General features: G+C 43.5%; 1 protein-coding gene across 1 annotated transcript; it reads right to left on the bottom strand.

Moving 5' to 3' along the window:
- Positions 1-2,907: 2,907 nt before the first annotated feature.
- LOC137523069 (chymotrypsin inhibitor-like) lies at positions 2,908-8,710 on the bottom strand. The gene is made up of 3 exons (XM_068243265.1): positions 8,650-8,710; positions 4,069-4,107; positions 2,908-3,138 (listed from the first exon to the last, which is right to left on the bottom strand). The coding sequence occupies exons 1-3, from the start codon at positions 8,678-8,680 to the stop codon at positions 2,954-2,956; spliced, it is 255 nt and encodes an 84-aa protein (XP_068099366.1). The 5' UTR covers positions 8,681-8,710; the 3' UTR covers positions 2,908-2,953.
- Positions 8,711-12,386: the final 3,676 nt, after the last annotated feature.

Here is a 12,386-nt window from a genome sequence, read left to right as displayed (position 1 = left end):
CCAGATAACTAGATATTAAGGTGTTGGGGAGATTGAGGGCCCTGTGGCGCCTCTTAATCTAATAGCAATCAGTGTGTGACGGCTGGGGTGGCAGGGATGGAGGGGCGCACTTTGGTGTCTCAGCCTTGGGTGCTGGAGGACCTTGTCCCGGCTCTGCTGCTAAATGCCATTTTTAGTGCCGAAGATCTTTGTTTGGCTGTGTGTATTTGTTGAGTAAGGCCCGGTCGGCAGTTCACACTTGCAGAAAAAAAAAACGGTTTACCTATGGATCCATTCACATCCGCCCATTCGAAAGGATCCATTCCGCACGAACCGCTGAACGGACTTCATTTTTTTCTGGACTGCTGAGCTCAGCGGAACGGACTTTGAAGCCCTGCATTGAGGCAACGAGAAAATGGAACGTTTCTTCACACTACTAGTGAAGAGTCAGACGATTCTCGACAGAAAAGTCCACTTTACTGATGGGGGTCTGGGTGGGTGGGGGGGATGTGGGTAAATGGAACAGAAGCAGCTGAACGGCAACGGAGTGAAAACGGATCCGGTAATCAGAACTGTTTTCGTGGATCCATTTGCCACTTAATGCCAGTGTTAACCGGGCCTTACATGCAGTGTATATTGATCCCTTTAATCAAAATCACCTGGAATAAAAGTTTTACATATGTACACAAATGTCTTCAAATTGTTTCCTTGTGTTGTTTTGCAGACCAACATCAGAGGTTTGAGGGTGCGTTTGATAAAAGGGCGCCTGGAAATTTGGGCACCAGAGAAAGCCGATTGTAGAATATCTTAGTATGTTGAACAGAGGCGCCAGCAGGATAAAAAAATAAGTTTTAAAAGTGCTTGGAGGAAGTGGTGGGCTTGCCTCCCATAAGCAGACAAGACGTCCTGTTTTTATATACTTGTATGTAAATACATTTATTATTATACGATACCCCAGACAGAAATGCAACGCGTTTCGCAGGTCAAGCCTGCTTCATCAAGCAAACAAGGGGGTAACTGTTGGTGAAAACAAGAGAAATAAATTGTAGATTGTAGAATATCGGTAAATTTACCGTACCTATACTCAGTTATGGGGCCCGGAGAGAGACAAGGGCCCGGCCCGGCAGCTGCTGTTTGCAAGTCGTACGAGCCTCTGCTGTACTGATTTTGCCATTTTGCTGGTCTTAGCACATGCATCAAATAAAGTGGTGGGGAAATAAGGGCGCATAGTAATGTTGTTAGTAAAATATCGCTATTAAATATCAATATTTTATTGTATAATATCGATATTAAATAGTGATATTTTACTGTGGACAAAATTTACGGAGAAAATTGAATAATGTGCAATTATTGCATCTAACTGGCATTGCCAGGAAGGCAACATTTTGCGTAATTGTAACAAGCTGATTATGATCATTATTGTTGAAGACTCAAGGATCTTCTGGATGCAGTGGCCTAGCAATAGGGCGTGCAGAGGTAGCGACCACATGGGGGCCCTTGGGCTAGAGGGGCCCACCCTTAAACACAGGATTAGCTCTTTATTGGTCCTGTGCTGATAATAATTACTTTGATAGTTGATTTGAACAGTAGTGATCACTAAGGCCGCTTTCCCACGGTCTGTTAAACTGTGTGCTCAGCAAGCAGTTGCCAAGCTGCGGTGAGTAGTTACCAGGCAGCAGTGAGCAGTTGTGAGAGTTTGAGAGGCATTTCACTGCCTATCAACAGTCCATGGAAAAGAGGCCTAACTCACATAACACACAGTTTCCCATCCCCTTCTTGCACCTCTGACACTGTGGTTGTCCTTGATTGACTTTTGGTGTGTTGTATCAATTGTTATCTATATACTGTATTTATAATACCCACAGGGCTGCGCCACCAATATTACAAATACCCAAAATACAGTAAATCAATGTTCTCAGTTCCTTACCCAAAACTAAGTCTTAGCTTAGAAAACAGTTATCATAGATGTGTGGGATCGCTGTCACACTGTTCCAGATGAAGAATTATATCACAAAGCTGGACTGCGCTCTCCACTTCTCAAGCCTCCTACTCTAACCAGGCAAAAATGCTCGTTTTTTATCAGCGTTCTAGTGGGAACCATGCCAAAAGCCCAATGGTCAACGAAATGGGAGAAAGGAAATTAAAAACACCTCACCTTCTACTAGCTACAGTAACTAGAAGAAGGTGAGGTGTTTTTAATTTCCTTTCTCCCATTTAGTTGACCATTGGGCTTTTGGCATGGTTCCCACTAGAACGCTGAAACTAGCATTTTTGCCTGGTTAGAGTAGGAGGCTTGAGAAGTGGAGAGCGCAGTCCAGCTTTGTGATATAATTGTTATCTATAGCATGCTTGTGGGGGCCCAATGCTAAACTTGCGCTGGGGCCAGGGCCGGGCCGAGGCATAGGCTGGAGAGGCTCCAGCCTCAGGGCGCAGTGTAGGAGGGGGCGCACAATTCATTCAGATGTCATTCCTAATTGTGTTTGAAGCAGAAAGAAATAAGAAAAGGGCATACATGGCAGTGACTGCAAGCCAGATAACTAGAGATCAAGGTGTTGGGGAGGATGTGGGCCCTGTGGCGCCTCTTAGTCTAATAGCAATCAGTGTGTGATGGCTGGAGTGGGAGGGATGGAGGGGCGCACTTTGGTGTCTCAGCCTTGGGTGCTGAAGGACCTTGTCCCGGCTCTGGCTGGGGCCCACAGCTTCTTAGCTACGCCCTTGTCTGGATGGTCCTAGCGACAGGAGTGAGGAGGACACAGGAGGCCTCTATAGGATCCAGAGGCTTTCCTCTTGTTGGGCAAGCCCAATGGTCAACTAAAATTTTCGATCTGAGTTGTGGCTTGGGTCTACTATCATGATACCACGAGACAAAGACCACAAGTCACTTGACGCATTGTAGAACAGAAAATAATTTATTTGTTAAAACACCATCCACAGAAACCCGTGTCTGGCTGGAGGATAACAAGAGCAGAAAGCATTACGAGCACTCCTGTGGTGGGACGCACTTCCTGTCTCTGTTGCGCAAGTATCCAGCTTTGCAGAAGCACCCGTCGCGGCACACAGCTATGCACGCCCCTCGGCGTTTGAATGTGAAGCGATTGGCGCATGTAGCGGGGCAGGCAGTACCACATTCCTTATATTCTTCATTTTCAGGACATTCATCTGAAATGTAAACACATAGCTGTAACAAGCAGCAGTGTGAGGGTAAAAATCTCAGGGCTTTGCATTTCCAGGAGACATTACACATGCTCTTCCAAAAACATTCAACCCTTCACCCCCCATACAGCTTGATGGTACTCAGGAAGGTGAAAACAGCAATACCAGCCCATATGATTGTTAATATTTACCAGTGCAATATTTACTGTGCACAGAGGTGCCGAGTGTTGTTGTTTTGCTAGATGCTGTAACTCCTTTTTCTATTGCCTGAGGAAGCGGGCACTGACCCGTGAAACGCGTTGCTTTGTTTCATCTGGAGTTCGTTAATAAATAGACTGAATGTACAGTCGTGTTGTGTCTGCTTGGAGGAGGTAAGTCCACCACTGCCTCCTCTAATTACCAAATGTTTGGCTTTTAAGCTCATTTAAAACCCCTTTTATCCTTTTGGCGCCTCTGTTCTCTCCTATATAATATTGTATCCACCCTGGGTGGAGGGTTGCGACCCTTTCTACTATCTACAGAGAGCGACTTCTTATTCCTGAGTGGGGTCAGGATAATCTCCCCACCTGCCTTTACAGTGGTTGCCTATTGGTGACCCATGCTTGTGAGTATAACAACTATTACTCTTTGTCATTATCCCCTTTGTCAATACATATTACACTATTGGGGCTCTTGGTGTTCCTCTGTTTATCTCGCTTGGTATCTAGTGTTTCCCTCTCCTTCCATCATATGGCTTCCCTGATGATCTAGGGTGGGCCAAAGATAATTTAAAGTGGGGAAACCACTTGCGGGCCACAGCTAATGGCTCTGCAGGGCAGATTTGGCCCATGTACCAGATTTTTACACCTATGATTTAAATGGTATCCACATACTATAAAACTGCATCAGGGCAACTCAGAAAGCAGCTGAAATAATAGAAATATTGGCTGTACTGACCTCCTTTGACTTCCAGCAGTGCCAAGCATAGTACTAGAGCTAAACAGAAAAAGAGAACATTTAATTCAAAGAAAGAAAATGTTAAAGCAACCAGCAGTTAAAAAAAGGGAAATTACACTTCCATTATACATTTGCGATAGATAGCACTGGTCAAGTTTCATGTTAAAAATGGTCTTTCCATTCCAGTCTGCAGCCAGCTGGGAGTTTCCAAAACTGACAGGAAGCTCGCATTGCACTGCCCTGTAACCTTGGCAATAGTGCTGCTGCAATGAGTCAGTCCAGCAATCCCCGCCTTGCTGCAGGAGCAATTGGCTGCACAGAGTAAGAGGCTTTGTTCCTCTTTTTAACAACTGGACAAATCCATAGGCTGGCAGCATATTTTGATACTCCTGTTTGCTAGTTTCGGTTAGTAACACCGTGGAATGGCCGCGTCATCAGCTGCAGCCAGATAGCCAACTTCACCCATTTGAATGAATCTGAAAATAACTGGAGAAGCTGAGAAATACAGCTTCAAGTTCAATCGTGTTATCTTTGAAGGCAACAGCTTAAAGTGTAACTGTCGGGCATAACATTTAAAAATAGTTCGTTATTTTTATCTGTAAACAAGTAATGAGGATGCTAACCAGGCAATCCAAAAGTTAAAATCACTATTACTTTTCTTGTTGATAAATGAGCATTCCCCAGTTTACCTGATTCTTATTTGGTACATCTGCCGCACAAAGGAAGTTGCAGGGCATGCTGGGTTGTCCTTTTTTGCTTCTCTACTTTCCCCTCAGACTTAACTAATGCAACCTGCTTGGCTGAAACCTCTTTCCTCCTGTTTTCCCCTCCCACACCTCTGTTCCTCTCTGATTGGCTAATATTTCTCATGCTGAGAATGCACTTTCTATAGTGGAGGGCGGGCAATGCATACACAATCAGGCAGAGGAGAGTAAAGGAGGAAATGACATCAGGATTGGCTTCAAAATAGCCACAGTTAAAATGGGAAATGCTAAGAAGGATTTTCCCTTTTTTTTTAACTGTAGAAAAATCACTAAAATCAAAATGCGGACAGTAGAATACATATGTTATGTAAGTAGAGCACGTATTTATCTACTTATATACAGTATGTGGGGTTTTTTTCCGAGATAGTATGTCTGACAGCTCCTCTTTAAAGCTAATGGTAAAAAAAAGAAAGAAAAGAAACTTACCTAAGGAGAGGGAAGACTTTGGGTCGTATAGAGCCTTCCCGCTCCTCTTGCGATCCCCGTGTCCCAGTGATGTCACCCTGCTTGAATCCCCCGCCACGGGAGGCTTCAGAAGTCTTCAGGAGCCTGAGTGCTCCCAAAGCTGGGGGCGGCTCTGTATTGCGTATGTGCGAGCGAGGGCGCCCGTGCAGGTGCAGTACGGAGCCGCCTGTCTTTGGGAGCACTCGGGCTCTCGAAGGCTTCCAATGCTTCCTGCGGCAGCAGAGAGCATTATTCAACCAATCGGAGGACAGCTTTGGAACGTGGGGACAGTGAAGGCTCTATAGGACCCAGAGCCTTCCCTCTACTTAAAGTGGACCCAAATTAAAAATACAAGATTTCAGAAATAACATCTATTTTCTAACTTATAATATTAAATCACAGCCTTTTTTTAGCTGCATGATGACAAATATGAAATATTTTACATTTATTGGAGGAACCCCTCCCTTCCTTTCATATTGCCGGGACAGAATCCGGCAGACTGGTGGAGGAGATAAAAAACAAAAACAAAACACAGGCTGCTACTGATGATGTCACAGGGGAGGTGATCTCAGCTTGTGTGAGATTTCACATAGACGACGCCCCTGTGAGGGAGGGTAGCTGATGACAAACACACCCATGATCTAAAACCTCCTACTAAGCTCAGAAGTGATGGCTGCCTCCTGTATAACCCTAGTTATGAAAAGAGAAGGGTGAAAAGCATGCACTGAAATTCTCATAGGCCTAAAGGAGTGTTTATTAATTGTATGTGTCAGAGTGCTGCAACTAAATATTTTAAATGAAAAAAATGTTTGGTTTGGGTCCGCTTTAAGTATCAGTTTGATTTTTTTTTCCCTTTATTCAATTCCCATTAGCTTTAACAGGATCTTCCTGACGTTACTTTTACACTTAATCAGTTGCTCTCAGTTATAACTGAAAGGACAACTGATGTGCAAGGTAATGTCCATGCTTCCCTATTGCTCAGTTCATATTATAAGTGTTTTAACTGAAAACTTTTTCACAATGCATTGCTATGGGGAAAAAAAAGCGTACCAAAGCATTAAGTGTAAAAGGGCCCTGAAGGAACCTGTTTATTGTTAACATGGGAGGAGGTTGTTTATACAAAGAGCATTCTGCAAGTGTTTGTGAACCCGCTCTGTGGTATGCAGAGTTTCCAATGGCAGCAATCCTGTTTACAGAGTGCTTTGTAAAGGAAGAAGAACGGTATTGAAAGATTGATGGCGATTAAATATACAGTAAACGGTCGGCTGTTTATATATCTACTTATATCTGGAAAGGCAATACAGGCCCACTGACTTTAGGTTGCTCTTTTCTCGGGATATTTTAATTGGCACCACCCGCTGCCGGTTGTGGCCATGCCCACCACATGCTGTGACCACGCCTACTTTCACCATGACTTAGGCCTGGTGCACACCAAAACCCGCTAGCAGATCCGTAAAATGCTAGCAGATTTTGAAACGCTTTTTCTTATTTTTCTGTAGCGTTTCAGCTAGCGTTTTGCGGTTTTGTGAAGCGTTTTTGGTGTAGTAGATTTCATGTATTGTTACAGTAAAGCTGTTACTGAACAGCTTCTGTAACAAAAACGCTGTCAAAACCGCTCTGAACAGGCGTTTTTCAGAGCGGTTTGCGTTTTTCCTGTACTTAACATTGTGCAGAAACGCCTCCGCAATCCAAAAAATGCCTCACCCCGGGAGTATGCGTTTCTGCAAAACGCTTCCCGCTCTGGTGTGCACCACCCCATTGAGATACATTGACCAAGCCGATCCGCAGCTGCAAGCGGCTGCAGAAACGCTGAAAAAGCTGCTCGGTGTGCTCCAGCCCTTAGAGCAGCACAAATCCCAAATACAGCCCTGCTGTTACCAGCTCTGTGTTATATTGTGGAAGAAGAAAAATTAGTTCAATAAAGGTAGTTAAAGGATCACATCACAAAACAAAACAAAAATGAAAGTACATACTTATAAAAATGTACATTTCTCCCAGAGTAAACAGCACTATAAATGAGTTTTCTATGTTAGTGTTGCTTACAGTGGATAGTAGAAATCTGACAGATTTTGGGCTAGTCCATCTCCTCTTGGGAGATTTCTCGGTATCACCTTTATTTATCATTTTTTCACAAGAGCGTTCCCTTGAAAGGATCTATCCAAAAATACTGGTCGGCCTCCTTTCTCGCTTGCACACTATATTGGCATGGAGAAATCAAAAAAGAAGCGCTCTAATAGTGCATTAAAATTTTTAATGAGGATACCCAATATAAAATTGCACTTACATTATGGTTTCCTTAAAATCAGCGTGTAGTGGCCTGTCCACGATCGTAACCCTCTGCCGCTGTCTGGCCAGGACCCGGAGATGCGACGTTGTTGTTCCACGTTCCGCTGGCTGCGGTGTCGCCAGGAGGGGAAGGAGGGGGCGTGACCGCTCACGTAAATGCCTCCACGTTACTACAGGTTTCTGCGCTTCCTGCGTATTGCGTATCCTCATTAAAAATTTTAATGCATTATTGGAGCGCTTCTTTTTTGTTTTCTCCATACACTTCAGTACCTGGAATCCACCCAGTGAGAAGCAGCTCCAAAGTGCACCAACAAAAAGGATAACACCTGTCATTTTTTTGCATAAATGACTTTAGCCTAGCTAGTTAGCGCAGGACATTTTTTCTTAGACTGTTTGTTTGCACACTATATTGGCAGTAGGACTGAACAACTGCTGTTCAGTAAGTGCTTTTGTAAATAAAATAAATACTTCAGAATCCCCCATTAGGAGATGGACTAGTCCAAAACCTGACAGATTCTCACTACCCACTATTAGCACCAGTAACATAGGAAAAAAAGTAACTTATAATGCATTTTACAGATGTTACAATTTTTCATGATACATGTCCTTTAAAGAGAACCAGAGATGAAGCACCCTCTTGTATTTTACCTTATAAATCAGTGGGAACATGACAGTAAACACCTAATCTGCTCTTTGTTTCATTGCTCTCTGTTTAATCTGACTGTTATCACCTCTGATAAGAATCCCCCACTGAGCACTCAGTCTAGCTTTGCTACGGAAAGATTATAGCTGAGTCTGTCTTCTCTGGTGTCTTTTCAAGCACAAGCCTGCCCCCTTGTGGCTCTGCTATAAGGACTCAGCTATAATTATTCCCTGCAAAGCCAGACTGAATGCTCAGTCCGGGATTCGTATCACAGCTGATAACAGCCACTTTTAGCAGTGAGGATGAAACAGAGAGCATGATAAGAGTTTTCTCTAATGTTCTTACTGATATATATATGGTAAAATACACAAGGGTGCTTCATCTCTGGTTCCCTTTAAATGCCTTTTAATCCAAGTTAAAAGTTATAGCTCATCAAAAACTCACCTGAGCCAAGAAAAATAACAGTTTTGTTCATTTTCTACTTATGATAAAGTAAAATGTGTCTGAAAAAAAATAGTAAAAATAGAGAGGTTAGAGGGGATTCTGTAAGACAGTCAGGGATATTCTTAAATTTGTCCACAACATTTTTCAGCCCTCCAACCTCTATAATGATTCTATGGCCCAGTGGGAGGGCTCAGTGACCCATGTAGAAATGCCCAAACAATCGTAAATAGGAAGTCACATGACAAAGAGTAGAATTCAGCAATGGAAGCACATTTGTGAACAGCATATCTACATGATGACAACCTATGGCAGAGGGTAAAGATGAGAGAAGAGGAGAGGAGGGAGGAAATCGTTGGAAGATAGTGGGATGGTGGTAAGAAGAGATGGGGTAGGAGGAGAGGGGGAGATGGCTTGGGAAAGACGGGGCGGCCAAACTTCTTAGGCCAAGGGCCAGTGCTAGGGAGCTGATTTTTGTTATTTGCCTTTAGGTACACTATACCTTTGACATTTTGCCAAAACTTTTCTACAGTAAATAACCCATATACTGTACGTGTGCAGTTAGCACAGTGGCAGTTGCTAATCAGTGGCTGTTACTGCTGCTGGCTATTTATTCACCCAGGTCTCTCTCCCCGCTTAAAAATCATCCTTCATTCCCCACACAGCTCACAAATATACTTCACTGCATCACAGTATGCAGGAGACATGAGGAGGCTGATCTGAGGAGGTAACATGTAGCTAGATGTGCTGTAATATTGATGTAATGTAACTAGCAGGGAGATGTGTATATACTATTCCTGACTGACTGGCTAGTGACTTTTCACTCCAGGCTGCATCTACTTTGTAGGCTGCTATGTGGTGCAGTGCTGAGAGGGAGAGACACTATTTCCAAATACATTATCAGGATCTTTATCAGTCAGAGAAGAAAACTTAATAAAACACACATTGCTGGAACCTTTAACCCCTTACCACCATCTGAATAAGATTGTTTCATCAAGGTGATTAATAAACTATACATTGAGGAGTTAATAGCAACCCCACTGTGCAGGAACATGGTCTAGCCCTTTAAGAGCCTGTCACATTCGTATCTAAGAGGATTTTACAGCAGAGAGGCAGAGCTGTGTGAGGAAGGACATTGTCCCAGTACTTGTAGCAATGTGTGCCCTAACCTACAGCATTAAAACAATGCTTTAATCAATAGTATTCCTTTAACAACTGTAGAGAGCTTTTTGGGCCACCAGAAATAGCTCAAAAGGCTGCATTTGGCCCCCGGGCCGGACTTTGGACATGCCTGGCTTAAGAGGAGTGCAAAGAGTAGACGAGGAGGGGGAAGAGAAGAGTGTAAGAAGTTAGAGGGGGGGGGGGGGAAGGGCAGAGAAGAAAAGGAAGGGAAGTTAGGATGGGTAGAGAGATAATAAAGATCAGAACAAAAGAAAACTTATAACTGTACAGAAGAGACTCGGTTATCCGGCACTGTCGGGGGTTGGCTAATGCCAGTGCCAGATAAGTGTTTTCTGGTTTCTTGAGACTCAATGTTAAAAATAGGCCTAGTTAATACAGTACTATACCCCACTCTATATACATACAATAAACCCTGTATTAAATGTCAAAATACAGAAAGTGAAAGTATATTAACCCCGGGAGAGCCATGGAACCCTGTTTTTAAAAATAATAATCTACTTTTTTAAGTTTTTACTGTTTTATTGTTTTTGCTCAATGACACATTCATTGAAGTATGCCACAGCTAAAATCTGTGAACTATTGACCCTTTTTATCTCTCTCCTGCTCTCAGAAGCCATTTTCTGCTAGGAAAATGTTTTATAGTTGTAATTTCTTATCAGTGAGGGTCACACTGTAGTCTAACCCAGTTCTGACGCAGACAGGAACTGCCACATACATACCTGATGTTTAACTCTTTCAGGCAAAGAAATAAAAAAAGGAACACAGCCTAGTTATTTGTGTGCTTGGTACTGTATATACCCCTGTCTATCTCATCATGTCACATGTCACCTCGGGTATCCTTTAAAGGGGCACTACAGCAAAAAACTGTAAAATTTAAAATATGTGCAAACATATACAAATAAGAAGTACATTTTATCCAGAGTAAATTGAGCCATAAATTACTTTTCTCCTATATTGCTGTTACTTACAGTAGGTAGTAGAAATCTGACAGAAGTGACAGGGTTTGGCCTAGTCCATCTCTTCATAGAGGATTCTCAGCAGGGCTTTTATTCTTTATAAAGATATTCCCTAAAAAGGATTTAAACAATGATGCTGGCCAGCTTCCCTGCTCGCTACACAATTTTTTGGCAGTTGGACAGAGCAACTGCCATTCACTAAGTGCTTTTGAAAATTAATATATCCCTGAGAATCCCCTATAAAGAGATGGACTAGTCCAAAACCTGTCACTTCTGTCAGAGTGACAGCAAAATAGGAGAAAAGTAATTTATGGCTCATTTTACTCTGGAAAAAATGTACTTCTTATTTGTATATGTTTGCACATATTTTAAATTTTACAGTTTTTCGCTGTAGTGCCCCTTTAAGCACAGCAGAGCCTACAAAAAGCCTAAGCAGTTGGCTTACCCCGCTGTGAGTACTGTCGGTGATTTGTGCTGGTTGGGACCGCCAGTTAGTTGAGTTCCGGAAAACCGAGACTCTACTCTGTGCAAGTAAAAAGGTAGAGAGAAAAGATGGAAGAAAGCTCAGTGAAAGGGTCCAGTAAGAGGAACCACAAATACCAGGTATTGTAGAAGTGAGGCATCAGAGAACACAATGAAATACAGGTAGTCCCCGACTTACGAACGACCCGCCGATATGAACGGCATGGATTCTCTGTTTCCATGGGAACAAGTAAAAAAAAAATTTCAAATTGGTCTTGTAGTTTTTGAGAAAATTGATTAAAAAAAAATCTAACAAAAAATGGCATTTAAACTTGTCTAAAGAGTTACAAAGGGCAGAAGTGACACATTGGGGGACACTGGAGGCACAAGGGGGCACAGAGGAGGTACAGGGGACAGAGAGGGGGACACTGGAGGCACAGGGGGGGGGCACAGAGGAGGTGCAGAGGTGACACAGATGGGGACACTGGAGGCACGGGGGGGGGGGGGGGGCACAGAGGAGGTACAGGGGACAGAGATGGCACAATGTTCCAACTTAAGAACAGATTCAAGTTAAGAATGAACCTACAGTCCCTATCTTGTTCGTTAACCGGGGACTACCTGTACTTACCTTTAGGATGATCAGCCTATAAGCAACTCCTGCCGCTCTCCTGCCAGCCTGTCCATATATATACACACATTGACGCAAGACCTCCCTAATGACACATCTTTTTTATGAGTTACACAGCCTGTGCTGAAATACACATTACATTACTATTAGCCAAGAAGACAGAAAACCACTTCCTCCTCATGGTCACAGTTTAAGATTTCACCTGATAATTATGAAACCCTCAGACATAGTTCCCAGTACTCCTGAAGTTGTGATGACAGGAAGCTGCTCAGTGTAGGGTGAGGCTCACGGTTCCTCCACGAAAGTACACTGCCACCCATTTGCAGAGCAATCTTCAGTGTGGTGCTCTTATTACAGCAGATGTCTCCAGCACATGTATGCAGAGGCGTAGCTATGGGGGGGGCAAGGGGGGAACATATGTCCCTGGGCGCAGCACTGTGAGGGCTCACAGCATGGCCACTGCACCCCCACATGCTTGAGAAGTGGCTCACTGGCTGCCCGAAGTGCCCCTG

This window comes from Hyperolius riggenbachi, chromosome 6 (assembly GCF_040937935.1).
Source record: "Hyperolius riggenbachi isolate aHypRig1 chromosome 6, aHypRig1.pri, whole genome shotgun sequence".
NCBI lineage: Eukaryota > Metazoa > Chordata > Amphibia > Anura > Hyperoliidae > Hyperolius > Hyperolius riggenbachi.
The sequence above is the reverse complement of the archived record's forward strand: the minus strand, read 5'-3'. Positions and strand labels throughout refer to the sequence as shown.